The sequence below is a fragment of the Drosophila ficusphila genome, unplaced genomic scaffold (assembly GCF_018152265.1).
Source record: "Drosophila ficusphila isolate 14025-0441.05 unplaced genomic scaffold, ASM1815226v1 contig_106, whole genome shotgun sequence".
Lineage (NCBI taxonomy): Eukaryota > Metazoa > Arthropoda > Insecta > Diptera > Drosophilidae > Drosophila > Drosophila ficusphila.
The window spans coordinates 12,798,531-12,814,724 of NW_025063993.1; the positions used below are offsets into that span (position 1 = coordinate 12,798,531).

General features: G+C 39.6%; 1 protein-coding gene across 1 annotated transcript; it reads right to left on the bottom strand.

The window, feature by feature from the left end:
- Positions 1-212: 212 nt before the first annotated feature.
- On the bottom strand, positions 213-1,433 carry LOC108089710. Its single transcript, XM_017188057.1, is given in 2 exon segments — positions 213-304; positions 662-1,433. Coding segments are annotated over 2 exon segments (186 nt in total). The 5' UTR covers positions 756-1,433.
- Positions 1,434-16,194: the final 14,761 nt, after the last annotated feature.

Sequence of the window (16,194 nt, forward strand, 5' to 3'; positions counted from 1 at the left end):
TTGCCGCTTCTGTCACCAGACAGCGTTACCAATGCACTCCGCCCCAACTCCTCCCAGAGGCGAAGAGCGGTCATCATCATCGGCTAAACCATCGATGTGTGTGGCCCAGTGGACAGGGCCTGAAAACAGAGATCTGGAATGGGAACTCTGGACGGGGACTCTGGATGGGGACTCTGGATGGGGACTCGGTTGTCGGCGCCGATGGAATGTTGTTAGTTATAAAATGGCCACAAAATCATAACGCGGGCGTGGGCAGCCACCAGCCTCGGTCTCACTTCTCTTTTTTCCTGCACAGCGAGAAAAACTGAAGCGATCTGCATTCAAATGATTTTTTTGTAAATATGTAACTTCTAAAATAATACTTGCAAGGATTTACGCATTTGTTTTCAAAAAATCGTTTATTTAAATATACCATACATAATCTAGCTTTTGTAATCTTAAAAATCTTTAACATAATAATAATATATAAAATATAATCTATATAAAGAAATAATATTTTTATTATAAAACCATAGCAGTAATATTTATTACCCAATTTTTAATTAAGTTTAATATGTTTATTAAGATTAAAATCTACAATATTACCTAATTAATATTCTTTGTACTTAACTGTTGTGATCGGATCTAAAATTTCTTTACCTGTAGAACTTTAACCCCAAACCTGATATATCCGATGACGAGTTGTTGCCTCCGTCGAGGTTTCTGTCCAGAATTTATATGTTCCTGGCCGACTCTCTCCCACAGCATCCACGCATTTTTTGGGATGATTCGTCTGGGGGTTTTTTTAATGTAACCCGTGTCGCTGGACGAGTGTGAATTGAAATGTATTTTTTTCATACCCGAAGGTACATGTGTTCTATGCCAGTCGATTGGATCTCAAAAATCAAATCAAAACTCGTCGTCGTTTTATGGCATTCAGAAAGTCTAGGAACTCGTTTTGTTCGGTTTGGTTCTGTTTTGTTTTCCCTCGGTCTCTGTTTGTTGTTCTCGTTATTATTATTATTTTTCTATTCCCATTTCCATGTGTCGGCGGTGGCGGCGTTGGTGGCTCGCTTTGAATAATGATGATAAGGCCCCAGACTCGCCTTTCGATCCGAGCCGATTCCGAACCAATCCGTCCATCCATTTATACATTTATACATCCATCCATCCATCCATCCATCCATCCGACTGCTCTCTCCATCGGCGGCTTGATTATTGATTTATTGTCCGCTTTTTGGGTCTGTGTCGCACAGGTAAACGAGAAATCGTCACGGATACGCAAAACGGTCAGCACACCGAAATGTATCTCGCCGCTGGCTTTTGTATCTCCGGCGACTATGCAGATACATTTTCGAAGCGCACGCTTCAGCGTTTCTCATGTTGTTGTCATCAATTTAACAACAACGACATCGCCGGACAACAAAAGAGCCCAGAGAACTCGACTGAACCCGTCGAAGAAGCGGGAAGAAAAAGAAAACATTCTTCACCATCGTCTTGATCCCGAACGTTCTCATAATTTGTTTGTCCCCCTTCCCCTTCCCCCTTGCCCCCTTTCTACCATTTGGCCATTGTGCGACCGCTGACTGTGAGAAAGATTTTATTTCGTTCAAGTGGTTTTTGATTTAACACCAAACAGCCAACCGAAGAGTGGAAAATATTTTAATGATGCGTCGTCGACGCCGCTGCAACTGAAAAATAAAACAAAACAACAAAAGCAACAAAGAGGAGAAATAAATGGAAAACAAAAAGATTTCTAACTTGTTTTTCGGTGGCCTTTCTTTTTTCCGCTTCTTCAGCGCCGTTGTTCTCAATTCATTTGTGTCTTGATTCGGAAGACATTCGTTCGATTGATTAGCTCGCTGGGAAAGCTGGCGATCACTTTCGAATCGAGGTCGTATTAAATGGATTGTGCCACCCCTTTTGTTCAGTTTCCGCTCCGAAAGGGTTAAACTCAAGATCGGAGTGCCGCACTCGACAAGCTGCCAATGAGGTCCTATTGCTGCCCAGGATCCTGGTTCCTGTCCGATGCGGTTTAACATCTGTCACGGCTGCTTCCTTCCTGGGACCACAAAACAAAAAACGAAAAAAGAAAACAAACGACAATAACAACTGAAACCGCATCAAGGACTTAGGACTTAACCCGGCAAAATATTGAGCAGCTTTTATGGGGTATTTTAACCATAATTGACATACATTTATGACCGTAAGGGAGGGAAGATTAGAGCTTATTGGTTCAGTGATCAAGTTGGTCAATTATAAAAGGAAGTCGATCAGATAGATACATTAGCAGAGTGGAATGACTAAACAAAACTATACATAATCCAAGGAGTTAAACTAACCGAAGGGTGGGGTAATTATAAAGCATTTAGCCCATGTTAATTTAAACATTGCATTTAAAAAATTAGATAAATACAGAATATATAAATCAAGTATAACTAAATGTTCGTTAACAAGATTGTACAATTAATTATACAAATTAGGGTAATTCTAGTTCCCCTTATTGCATTCATAATTTGCTGCTTACATTTTTTAGCAATAATAATCGGAATATATTTCTCAACTCAAGTATGTAAAAACCTTTCCATGGCCTTTCCACTTCTCGCTTTTGATATAAAGCCGACTGCTTAATTCACCCCTCCCGATAGCCATTACCTTTTCCCCTTCATTCGATTCCCCCCTCGAGACTCCTTCAGCTAATGTGACACTAATCATGTGACCTCGAGTGCCGCTGGCCACATTTTTATGACCGCTTTGCACGCTGTTTACACACGACAATCGTCGATCGACCAAAGTTTTCCAACATTTCTCGGTAGAGAAGAGCAGAACAGAAGACGGAAAGAATAGAAAATGCGATCCATTCATGAAAGAAATGCCATTCTAATGCTTTCTTCTCGTTTTGCCTCTATTGTGGCACCTTTTCATTGGGTTCTCCGGGGAAAATCAACAAACCAAGAATGGGAAAATGTGTTAAGGGGCAGAAAATGGGAGAATGAGGAGGTTTCTTTATTGCGTAGGTCGACAAAAGAAATGAAAACTAGATGGGAGTTCGATGATTGCACAAGGCAAAATTTCTTAAATGAACTAATTACATAAAAAGCTGAACAATTACAAATGATATTAAAATGATAGTTATAATAAAACAGCAAATCTAAAGGACATTTATTAAGAAATATTTACTTTTATGTTTTAGAAGCTAAAGAAATCACTATTTTTTTATAATATATTGTATATATTTTAGTATAAAATATAAATTGGTTTTTTATGCAAAAAATATTTATTCTAAATAAGAATCATATAATTTTCTGTGTAATATTCAATGTACACCTTTCATGTTTTAGTTGCCTACTCAAAAACCTATAACGCGTGTCAGAGCAACCAATTAGTTCAGCAAGTGGGAGAGAGATAAAAAGACAGAGAGAGAAAAAGATGTGTGAGAAGAGATGTGCGCATGCGCGACCTTTTGTGTCCTGTTTTAGGGGTTGTCTGATAACAGGACAACGAGATCTCCTTAAACTGGTGACGCTGATGAGCCGCAAACTGCGCAGGAAGCTTCTCTCTCTCTCTCCGCTCTCCTTTTCCCCTCGCGATTGACAGGCCGCATTTAGGGGATAATATCGGGGCATATGCAGGATCCCAACCCCTGGAGGATCGGGAATCGAGGATCGGGGATCGGGAATCAAGAATGGAGTGTGTGTAGGCAGGAGACCCAGCAGGACGCGCTCCACAAACATTTTATTAAACATCTGCCCGGCTCATCATCATCCTTCTTACCTTCTTTTTTTCGTCCTGTCCTGTCGAGGACATGTGCGTTTTTAGTTATTGAAATTTTTACTTGTTTTGTCCTGTCTTCTGGCTCTATGCATTGTGCATTGAGTATTTAATTGCAGATAATATCGACAAAACAAAACAGCAGGCGGACGACGGAGGCCAGAATCAACAGCTGAAGTGCCCGGAAATGCATCTGGGCAGAAAGGGGAGTCCCCTTCGGTCTCTTTTCGTCGCTCTGATCTCCTGGATCCCCTTGCCTTCCTGTCGCTCCTCCCTTGACATTCTTTTTGTTTGCCGTGGAGGTTCGAGCACGTGTCAATAATTGTTCAGATGCCGAATGGAGCTCGCAGGTCCTCGAAGAATCAGCTGTCGTTGGGGGAAAAAGCAAGCGATAAACCAGTTGACACCATACAACGTGCACAATTTTATTTAATTGAGATAATGAAGTTATAAGTTACATAAGTAATTAATTTTTATATAATAGGAAAAGCATGGTCTTGAATTTAAATCTGCAGATAATACAGTTTTTAAAAATAATAACGCGAGCGAATCATTCTTCATCAATTACCTACACTTTCCAAAATGTAATTCAATGTACTAATAAAATATCACCACCACATATTTTACGTTCTCTGACTTCAGTTATTTCTTTAATATATGTTTTACCGTTTACAATAGTTAAAAGGTCTTTAAACGTACATAAACATAATAACACTATTTTAATTTATTCGATGCAAGTCGCATGTAAACCAATTAACATTTACAGTAACAGTGCAGTAAAATAAATTACTTGACAAACAGAAACTTCAGTAATAGCTCCTTCAGCACAGCCTCCTGTAAATCAATTCCCGCTTAATTACCCCACATACCTCCAACTCTAATTGGATCGAAAGTCGCCAGTCAATTGATATATTTGCTCAGCTCAAGTCTCGGCCACAAAGCGGATTTGCGTTTGGCAAGATCTGGCGGCCAACGAATGCAAATTGGTTGCGCACTTGGCCAACAGTTAACTCATCATCGCCAAACAACTTCCAGCTGCTTCTTCTCCGAAAAGCTAACGGCAAAGTTAAAGCCGAAGAAGAAAGGAGAAGCCCGCAAAGAAGCTAATGTAATTGTGTTTGTAAATGCCATAAAGTTGGCAACACTTGCTGTGGTGTGCTGTGAATTTGTTTGCCCACCTAAGACCCCCTTCCGCCCACTTTTGCCCCTTCTCTGCCCACCCGTTTTTACCCCCTTTTCACGCCCACTTTTGGCCCGCTTTTCCACTCCGCCCTCCTCTTCCTCCTCCGCTCAACGCTTGCAAATGAAGTTCACGAGATGGTCAAGTCGATAATGTTGGCGAGCGCATTTGCCAAGTCATGACCGCTACGATTTCTGCTGCTGCTGCTGCTGCTGCTTGTGATGTTGCTGCTGCCTGTGATGTTGCTGCTGCCCTGACACCGCAGCAACAGCAACATCAACATCAGCAACAGCAACACAAGCGAACGAGTTTCTGTTGCTTTTGCTGCAGCTATTGCTCTTGTTGTTGTCCATTTTGTCGCCATCGCTGTGCCCTCAAAAAAAGAAATAGTTGGAAATCAAATCAACAACAAAAGTAAAGCAACACCAACTGCAAACCGTCCAGCGGAAAATTGGGGAAATCCGAAACAGATAATTCACTCAAGAACATTAAATATGTATATCAAAAAGATTTGATCAATTAACAAATGTTTGCTTCTTGCAAGTAAGTAACACAATTAATAATTCAACAAATGTTTTTATATTATTTTTTTAATTTTGTTAGATATAAATTAAATGTTTGGGTACCCGTTTTCTAAGAGTATCGTTGCTCCAAAAGCAACACAACAGCGACAAATCTATGTAAAACTCAATTGAAGTGCTCCCATCGTCGCTCCACATTTTTACTCGGCTTTTGCCTTTTGTTTGATTTAGTTTATGACGGGGCCACACCCCCTGCCCGTCGTCCGCCCCCTTAACCCCTGACAGGCCCCTCTTAACCCGAAGTATGCATGGCAAACTTGGCGTTCCAAAGCTGAACTGCACTCCCAATGCCCATTCACCAACACAGCCATGCCCTCCTCACACAGATACTCGCACACACACACACACACTGGCTTACACAAATGAATCTCCGCCTCGCCGTCGTCATACAAATATTTAGTAGAGTATGAAGTAGTTCGGGTTGGGTACATGAAATGAGTTGACCTCGCTTGACCTCGTTTCAGTTTCTTTTTGCCCGTGCCTTTGCCTTTCTTCTTTTTCCCCCCGCCCCCTTTTTTTGCCCGTTGTAGCATTTATTTTATTTGTGCAAACGTTTTTAATGAAATTTCATTTCGCCCTCCCCCGGCGCCCTTCACAGTCGTCATTCTCTCCCGGTTTTCAATTAGAAATCTTCATAATCGCATCTTGTTGTCTGAGTGCTCGCTTTGGTTAAATAACCGACTCAGACTTTTCGGCGAGTGTAGCTCATTCTGTTTCTTAGTTTGTTTACCTCGCCTTAATGTTGCTGCCGTGCTGCTGATGTTGTTGCTGTTGTTGTTGTTGCTGCTGCTGCTGCTGCTGTCGTTGATGTGTATGTTGCTGCTGTTGATTACTTTCACCGGACAGCAACAAAAAGATACACAGTTATGACAACAACTACAACAATAGCAACTACCGCAGATACAAGCAGCAACAATGGCAAGAAGCCCACCAAATAAAAACGTAGCTAACTTTTATTATTGTTTTGTGCCGCTGGCATATGAAATATGTTTGAACATATTGAGAGCAACTGAACTGATGTTGCTTTGATACTCTTTTAGTGGGTATAATATATTTTGTTGAATATTCATTTTATAATTAAATATAATATATTTTCAAATAATTGGCTGAGTAAAGTTTTACATTTATTTAAATCCATATGGTGGCAGTAAATGTAATATATTAAAAAACTTTACTACTGAACTGTTTCATTCAAAATATTTTATTTTCAGAGTATTAAAAATCTTGATTGCCCTATTACCATTTAGTTACATTCATTGGTGTTGCAGCTGACGAACTGGCCGCAATGCAGGCAGGTTGCTGGTGGCATTGTCCAAACGTTGCAGCAGCACCATCTGCACAGCGGCAACAACTACTGCCTCTCTCGAGGCCCGTATCTGAATCAAAACGAAAATTTGAAATAATTAGCAAAGCATTTACCACTTGTTGTTGTTCTTTTGGTGCCTCTGACTGCAGCAAAATCGCTCAACCGAGACTAAAGCATTTAATGCGATGATGCCAAAACCCCAGGCGATTTACGAGCAATAATCCCGACCGATAAATCTGAATGGAGATATTGCAACACCCAGGATAGGTTTCAATTGAAACTGTGGCAATATTGTGATGCCCCCTCCTAGTCTTTCTCCTGAGTTCGAGACTTTTCGGTTACTTTCTATTTCCTTGGCACGCATTGTCGGTTTGGTTTTGGCCTAACTTCACCGTTAGGTAAATGGGATTTCGGTGGCAGCAGCAGTGCTACCAAAAAACAAAAAAAAAAAAACAAAAACTGTTGACATGCATCTCATATAACGCGTTCCCTTTTCGACCCCCCTAACCCCAAGTTTTGGGATTTCTTTCAGATATTTTTTTGGTTCACGAAACGAAAATTTCATTGTACCCACGCCGTTGTTGGCGAAGCGACAAGCGGAAATGGTAAACATTACCTACACTTACTGAATAAGAAGAAGTCCATGGAAAGCGAGTATGAGGGGGGCATTGGGGGGTTACGCGGAATGGGAAATGAGTAACAGAAAAAGACAACAAAAACGGTTAGTTATGAAACCGAAGCATCACTCAAAGAGCAAACCGCCAAAAGCCGCCCGCGCAGCCGCAGTAAAAAAAGGTAAAAACCAAAAAAAAAAAAACTAGGAAAAAGTAGGAGAAAGGGGGAAAAGGGGTTATGAAATGGCCAGGAGAAAGGGGTTAAGGGGCAGGGAAAAATATTTGAGGCAAAACCAAGTGACAGCGGCTGGGGAAGCAACTTTCCAATGCTCACAAACAGTGCAGCAACAAACACAGACATTTTCATATTATTTCATTATTATTATTGTTTCGCTTTTTTTTTTTTTGGTCTGTGAACCAACAAAAACAAATAAAAAAGTTGCATGATGTTTATGTGGAGGTGCGCCTAGGTTGACCACCAAAACCACCGACAAACGCAGCTGAGCCATAAAACCTTTCAAAGCTTTTAACTATTTTCACAAACAAAATGAAAAAAAAGAAAAACAAATGATGGTTGGGGGTTGTTATTATGAAAAGTGAGAGTTAGGTGCTGGATCAATCAGTTAAGTGAATCATAAATCACCCTTGAGTATTACAAGTTTGAAAATCATCTTATTGTTACATTTTCCAAGACGCAAATTTAATCAAAATGAAAAAAAACATATTAGTCACGAAAAAATTCATATTAATTTGTTTTTTAGTTGTGTGAACCAAATACAAATTAACCTTAGTTTATGGTGTGACAAATTATTAAAACTCTTTAAATTCATCACTTTATTTAAAGTGATTTTAGCAAAGAGCTTCCTAATAAACACCAAAAGAACATTACTCGGATTTCAAATTAATTAAAATTCAATTTCAATCCATTCAGGGAATCATAACCTTTTAATGTTCTGTAAAATAATTCGGCCTTTAAAAGCTCGTTTTTCCGACGCTTTTGTTTAACAAAATTGCAGGCGAAGGATGTGGCGATGGCAAAAAGTAAAAGCAAATAGAATGGAAATGGAGGGGAAAAATGCACAACTTCAATCAGGACCTTCCCGCTCCCGGGTAAGGACTCCATTTCACACACATGAACTCCAGCATATGGAGGATACGTATAAACTTCTCTATCCCAGCCAGTCTAGAAAGTTGGTGGATTGAGAGGGTTCATTGCATTTTATGCGACGCGACGTTGCAGGTGGAAATGCAAACAGCAACAGCAATAACAATATGCCAGGATATGCCGAGTTGTGGGTGGACTTATCCGGAGGACGAGAAGGAACCCGTCTGGTTCCGTGTGTTGTGTGCATTTCTGCTGCCTGCTTTGTTTGCAATCATTGCATGTGCGAGCCAAGGCCCAAAGTCATATTCGTCTGGTGGGGAAGGGGGTTCGAAGAGCCGATGAGGGTTACCGAACCCTTCGCAACCAAAAAGGCCACAACACAATCTTCTCGCCGGGCCAGAATATCCAGAAAGGACGAGGGTCCTATGGGGACCAACACCCGCTAAACAAAAGGAAAATGGCAGCTCATTGAGTTTGACTTTCGAGGGCGAAACATTGCGGGCTTGCAGTAGCAGCAAAGTGGGTGGAATTTAGCAGGAGCTGACAAATAGCCCACCCCCCCATCGAAGTCCTCAACCTCTGGAGAGGCAGAAAAGCGACCCTAATCGAGGCCCGGCCACAAAATTCAAATCCGAAAACCATCGATCGAGGGGTCATGTTGACAAGTGCAAGCAGAAAAAGTAGAAAGATTAGAAAGAACTAAGATGCCACAAAGCTTTTACGGCCTTGAGGTAGATCCTGATAAATAAATAAGTTTTATCCATAAAAAAAAAATAAAAGTTTACAGCCTTTTATTTACGAATAAAAAATCTAAAATAAAAACATAAATATTACATCTTAGTATTCCTTTTTGTAATGAAAGCATTAAAATTTTCTCAATTAAAAAACCATCCAAATGTTAATAAGGCTTTTCAAATAATTCAACTTAATTAAAAGTGCTTACTATTTAGTGACTTTTGTATTAATTTTTTTTGTAAAAAAGTAGTCCTATTTTTCCCGACTATAAGTCACAGCATCACTGGTTGCAACAAACTGAAAAATCTGCATGTGGCAGACCAGAAGCCGAGTGCGGAAAGCCCCAGAAAAAAAAAAAAAACAAAAAACAGGGAATCCAAGTCAACCGGAGGGAAGGCATTTTTCGGGATGGTCAGGTGGGGAGTACAGTTTACATCAGCATCAACATCGACATCGCACCGGCCAGAAGCAAAGGCAGAAATCATAAAACGAAAACGAGTTACAAAACTGCTGGAAATTCCACCAGAGAATCGACCTGAGAATCAGAGAATCGGGAGGCCCGAGAAGCCGGAGGAGAAGGAGAAAGGGGTTCTCAATGAGGAGACAGGTAGAGCGAATGGGTGAAGCAACATTTGCGGAATGCAAAACTAAAAATAGGAAGCCCCAACGTTGTGGATGTGGCTCCTGGGTTGTTGCTGTTATTGGGGGGCTCTATTTATGCCTCCTGCGATGTGTGCAATCCGAAAGTCAAACCGAATAGAACAGTAGGAGCAACTGGAAGAAGGATTGGCGGTAGATAGAGGAACACTAGGAAAAATCTTTTAAAATAGCAAAATTCTTTTTGTTGAAACTTAACCATTATTAAAGAAATATTATTGCAGAAAATAATATCAAATCTAAAATGACAGCAATAATTACAAACCTGCTTAGTGTTTAAAAAAAAGCATTCTTCACGTTATAATTTTTTGTATGCAAAGACAATTTAATTAAGAAATCATTTATAAATTTTTGGTTGAGTATCTTTTGTTTTCTTTTTAATTAAGGCTTTAAAGATTATAAAAATCTATAGATATGTTTAAATTTCTTTTTAAAAGTATATCTTGCAGTGTAGTTGGACCTCTCTTCTAATGTCTGGTTGCCGTCGTCGTTGCCATTATATCGTTAGACATGGCAGTCACCCCACATTATAGCCTCTTCCATATCCCCTCCTATTCCCCATATCGCGTTGACTTTGATTGCAAAGTTTACATGGCACCAAAGTGCATTTTCAATAAAAGGAAATATCAAACTTCCCAAGCTCACCAATGCAAACATCGCACACACACAACTTGAAAATATATCTTTCTATTCAGTCTATAGTATATTTATCGTGCCTTTAGTTTTTGCACTTGTCCTGCTTCTAAGCGGAAAGAAGGAGGAAAACCTTGTGGAAATTTTGTGACCTCGCGCCATGAAAGTTGTCGCCAACTTAACTCGTCTTCGTCCTAGTCTCCTTCCCATTTTCCTTGCCACCGCGCATGCCAAATGAACTTTAAGTTTTCAACAAAACAGGTAAGTACCCTTTTAAAATTGATAAGGTGGAAATGCCTTTGTCGGCATCATAGTGGGAGATGAAAACAAAACTTAACTTCTTTACTGTTTTTTTGAAAAATACACTTATTACTTTTAAATATATATAGTAAGCAATATTTATTATTTTAATATTCATGCATTTTAGCAAACTATAAGATAATTAGTGTTTATATAACACTATAAGATTTTTTTGTAACTGTAACAATTCCATTTCCACACTATTCCCTGTGAAATAAAATTGGGTAAAAGTGTGTGTTTCTTCTTTCCTTCCAACTAACAACTAAAATACCATCAACGAAAACTTTTTCTTCAGCTCAGTTTTCTTCGGAATAAAACTTTTTGACACTTTGCTAATTTGCGTGTGTTCCGTTTGAGCTTTCTTGCGAAATTTACATCGGCGACATCGTTGACTTGTTGTGATCTCATTTCGGTTTTTAGGGCCCCACCTGCCAGGCATTTTAGTTAATTGAAATGCTAACAAATGCTTAAATTTAAATCTTTTTTTTTCGTAGTAAAGGTATTTTTTTATCAACCGTCTTTTGTAGACAGAACTGTTCCCAATTGAAATTCATTTTTGCCACTCGCCGGAAGTCCGGAGTACTTGAGCGTGGTCTCGGTTCACCCTGTTCCTGGGTTCTCGTGAGGTTGGCGTTTTTCAGTTATTCTGGTCGTCTGTTACTGGGGAAACGCCTCGTCGGCGTATTCATCAAAAAATTCACTTTAACTTCATTATCATCGTTATTGTTTTATTTATTCCACCTTCTGTTTCGCCTCAAGACACTTGATCGCTCAATTGATTTTCTTGCCTTGCCTTCATCATCCTCAGTGGAGTTTTTATTTTATTTGTATCGGTGTGTGTGTTGACTTGGTGGCCAGTTGGCTAAAACCCCTCTGGTCGCCCCTTTTGCCACGCCCCTGCTGTTTATGCCCGCTGCTTTTTGACGGTTTTCGTTGTCTTCCTTTTTTTTATTCTCTCTCTCGATTTTTTCTTTTATTTTCCCCTGTTGTTTTTGTTGGTACTCGTTGTTGGGCGCATTGTCGACACTTTATTGACTACTTTTCTGGATGAATTTGTTGGTTTCTTAATTTCGCTGCCTTTGGCCCTCGACTCGACTCGGTTCATTGTTCAACGCTCTCTGATATCACTCATACGCCCCGCTGGTCCCCCTTCATCAACTTCTTTGGCTGCTCTTTCGGTTTCGTTTTCCCCGCCGTTTGTTTTTTTTTTATTTTTGCGGCTTGCTTTATTTCAGTTTATTCGGTTGTTTTCGTTTTTAACTTAGCCGGCTGCATCGATTTTGCCGTTGCTGCTTCTTTTTTATAATTTTATTGTATTTTGTGTTGTTTTTTTTCGTTTACTTATGTGTTTAAATTTTTTGCAGTGACTTATGTGGATTTAGAGTATATTGGTGAAGGCATGAAGTGATCTTTAAAGTTTAAAAAGGATAATGATCGAAATCGTATAAAAATTATAAACAGAGTAAAAGTAAGAACTCTATTTAAACTTTTATTTTTCTTAACTAATAATAATATATCAAAAACATACAATTTTTATAATATAATAAATATAAAAAAAAAGGTCTAAATAACGTATTTCACAATCACCATTTTTAATTAATTTTGTTTGTATAAACAGAAGTTCTTTGTGTTTTTTGGCTATGAAGTAAGCTCAAGATTTTTGCAGGATATCCCTTTTTCGATTCTCTGTCAGAATACCCTGCTCATTTGGTTTTTTCGTCGCTTTTGCGGGCCAGACACAAAGACAAACCGAGCAGACAGCGACGGCGTCATCCACGACGCATTGGGTGACTTGGGGAACGGGGACCCGGAGTCTTGGGGATCTTGGGGATCCGAGGGCCCCGGCTTCCACATAAGCGCAGAAGATACACACCGCTGTACGTACGTTCTGATTTAGCTGCCTTTAAATATGAGTTGAGGTGTTGTCCTCGCTTAAATTAGCCTGCGACTCAGACCGAGACAGAAATTCAGACCCAGACTGCGACTCCATATCCCACTTGAAGCCGGGTCTGCAACTGTTCGCTTATGTGGCTGGGTACATATCAAATAATTTGCTTGCCCGATCGCAGATATATAAGCACATGAGGCCACAAGCAGCCATTATATATAATAAGTGTATATATCTTTTGTCTTTGGCATCATTCCCTCTCTCGTTTAATTTACGTTTCTTGAATTTTTTTGTTTCTTTGTTGGACACTTTTAAAATCTGTTTCTGTTACTGGAAAGGCCAACAAACCGATCCCTGTCCATAAATCAGTAACATTTCGGGCTCACATAACGGAACACATCTTTTTATAGCCCAACGATCATGATCGCCGATCGGAAGATCCAGTAAGACAGCCAATAACCATAACGAAATCAAAGTGTGAAAAGTAACATAAACATTTAATTGCCGACGACCACAAATTGTCATTTAACCAGGGGTAACCCAAGCACTCGGCCCCAAATCGAAGGGGAGATTGATGTCGAGTCGTCGAGGCCCAGAGACCGAGACTAAATTGCTTGTTATATAGTTTTATAGACTCGACCCGCCAAACCAACTTGGGGTGGCACTGCCAGTATATAACGTGTCGAGCGATCGCTCTTATGGCCTGTTAACTGATCATAACTCAGCAAATTGCTTTACTGATCTCGCCTGACGAGCTATCTTTCCTGTTCAGATCACGAGAACTTCAGGTGTGGACAGGTGAAGACAGCGGAGTGATCTTCTGTGGAGAGCATCGGTCAGGGATCATGGATCTATAGATCGGTCGAAATAGTTGATCCAGATAAGCACACGATCTGAAGAAAACCGACTCAAAACGATCACTCAAGAAGAATAATCGATCAAAGTCTATGGAAGCATATGAAATTAAATGGGGGATGGAGATCGGTAGCAGATTGGCCAATGAAGCGGTCATGTGGAGTGTAGGGATCAGTAACTGATCGAAGTGCTTCAGAAAAGATCACCTGCTTTAATCAGATTACCAGAAAAGCATTAATTGAAAGGAGATTAAAACTTCACTCAAGCCAGTGGAATAAATTAAGCTATAAGTCCCTAAAAATAAATAAAATTAATTCAAGAAGTGTACAAGAATTTTATGCGGGAGACAGAACCTTTTAATATTATGTATATATTAAATAACAGCTTAAGTAATTAATAAGTGATATTTAAAAAAAGTTATCCAGATTTAATCATATTAATATATAATCTAGTTTATTTATTGTTCTTTTTAGGTATTCACTTCTAAGCCATTTTTTGTTTTGTTTATATTTAGGCAACAAAAATACCTTTTCGAGAACAATCTTAATCACATTGAAGACGCAAACTAAAAAGGATCTCTCTGACAATCTTAAGCCGCTCAGATAAACAGAAAATTCTCGCTAATTTAGTGGCGTTCCCCCTCGATCCTTTTCACCTGCCAGGAGACACGAAGCACATATTGACAACACCCTTCGTCAATAAAGCATATCACACGATCATCACGATCATCATTATGACCGTCTTCGGTTGCTGCTCGCCGATGACATGGATTTGACATTGGAATTCAATACGGGTCGAGGAATAACACCGATCCCCTCTTAAGGCTTCTCTGCAGAAATGCCAGCCCTTTCTCCCTTCCCCGCTTTCTGGGATCATCGTGATCAATTTCGAGTCATAAATCGCAACACGAAGGCTTTTGTGTATGCATGGCAATATTTACAAATTATGTGCTGGCGATGGAATGTTGTGCGATAGAACCCAGCGCCAATGTCATGGTTATCCTATAGAAAAAGACGGGGAACTGAGGCGGAGACAAAGACGGTATGAGATGTGGAGCCTTGGCAATGACAACGCACCCAGCAACCAGCAACCAGCAACAACCAACAACGACACCAAAAGCAACAACCGGCAACAGACAAAACAACAACAATGACACTGCACTGGTTTACCTTCAGGACGGTCAGTTGGCAAGTTGGAGTCGGAGTCGGAGTCGCAGTCCCAGCTCCAAAGGCACTACACCGGGTGCAACGATGTTGGGGCACCCGACAACACGTTCCGTGCATCCCACTCCACACTCAAAACTCCCGCCCGCTTTCATCCTGTCTTAAGGGGAGTTGCTGCCACAGGGACCACACTATATGGCTACACTCAGCACTAATTTTCATTCATAATGGATTTATGTAACAATTCTTTACAAGGCAGAATACAGAAAACAAATATTTAATAGTAAGTATTGTATTAAAAAAAATTAGGTATGATATGATATGAGACGTTTTAAATGCTTTTATCTTTACTATACGAATTTTTCAATACATTTTCTTTTGATCAAATTCCAAGTGATCCAAAGTCCGATAATTGCGAGTGTGCCAAAGAGCCCGAGTCAAAGCCAAAGCTAAGCTAAAGCCATCCATCCAGGACAGAGGCGTTGGGAATCGGGGGAGGGGGTTGGGGGGAGTTGGCCAAGGGGAGGCAACTGTCTGTAAATTAACGCGGGCGTTAAAATTGCAATTTTTCACTTAATGCACACACTGAGACAACAACAACTGCAGCTAAATCATGTGAGTGAAGCGACGCTCGAGTAGGATTGAGATCGAGATTGCTCTGACATTCATACCTTTAACTCATTTACGCATAGCAAAGTCAATGGCAGAAGAGGCAGAAGCTGAGATACAAGAGGACTAGATCGAACTAGAGATGGGTTCAAGAGCACTTTTGAAAGGAAATTTATCTCTGTTTATTTGAAGAATTTCAATTTTCTTATTTAAAGAAATTGATTTTGAAAAGAACTAATTTATTTATTTATTTATTGTACTCTGTACTCGGAAGTTGCAAACTTAAGGTACTAATTATAATCACAAGTCCATTAATAATTGCGATTTAAGAATCTCAATTTCTTTAAAATCTGTAATAAATTTAATATAAAAAGACTCTCGAAAAATATTAAAAAAATAAATACTAAGAAACAAAAATAATTATAAACAAATAATTATTATATCGGTCAAGGTAAATGAATTTCTTGTACTTAAAAAACTGATTAAAATGTATTAAAAAATAGTATTTTCTAGAAAACAAACAATATAAAAATACAAATGGTTTTTCTTAGTTATATCAATGGTATATCGCCCATCTCTAAGTGGAAAACAGTGCCCAACTGAAACTTGTTTTTTATATAAAGTGTCCTTGAAATAATTGTAAATTATGTCTGCACTTCTTGTTCTTCCTCCATGGCAGAGATCTCGGATCTGGAATCTGGCAAAGAAGAAGCCGAGGAATCTTCATCCAGTTATCGGTGGACTTCCCCGCGCGCTCTTAAGTTTGTGTGGGTGGCGCGCGGTTTTGAGCTATTAATAAATTTCAATAAAGTGCATTG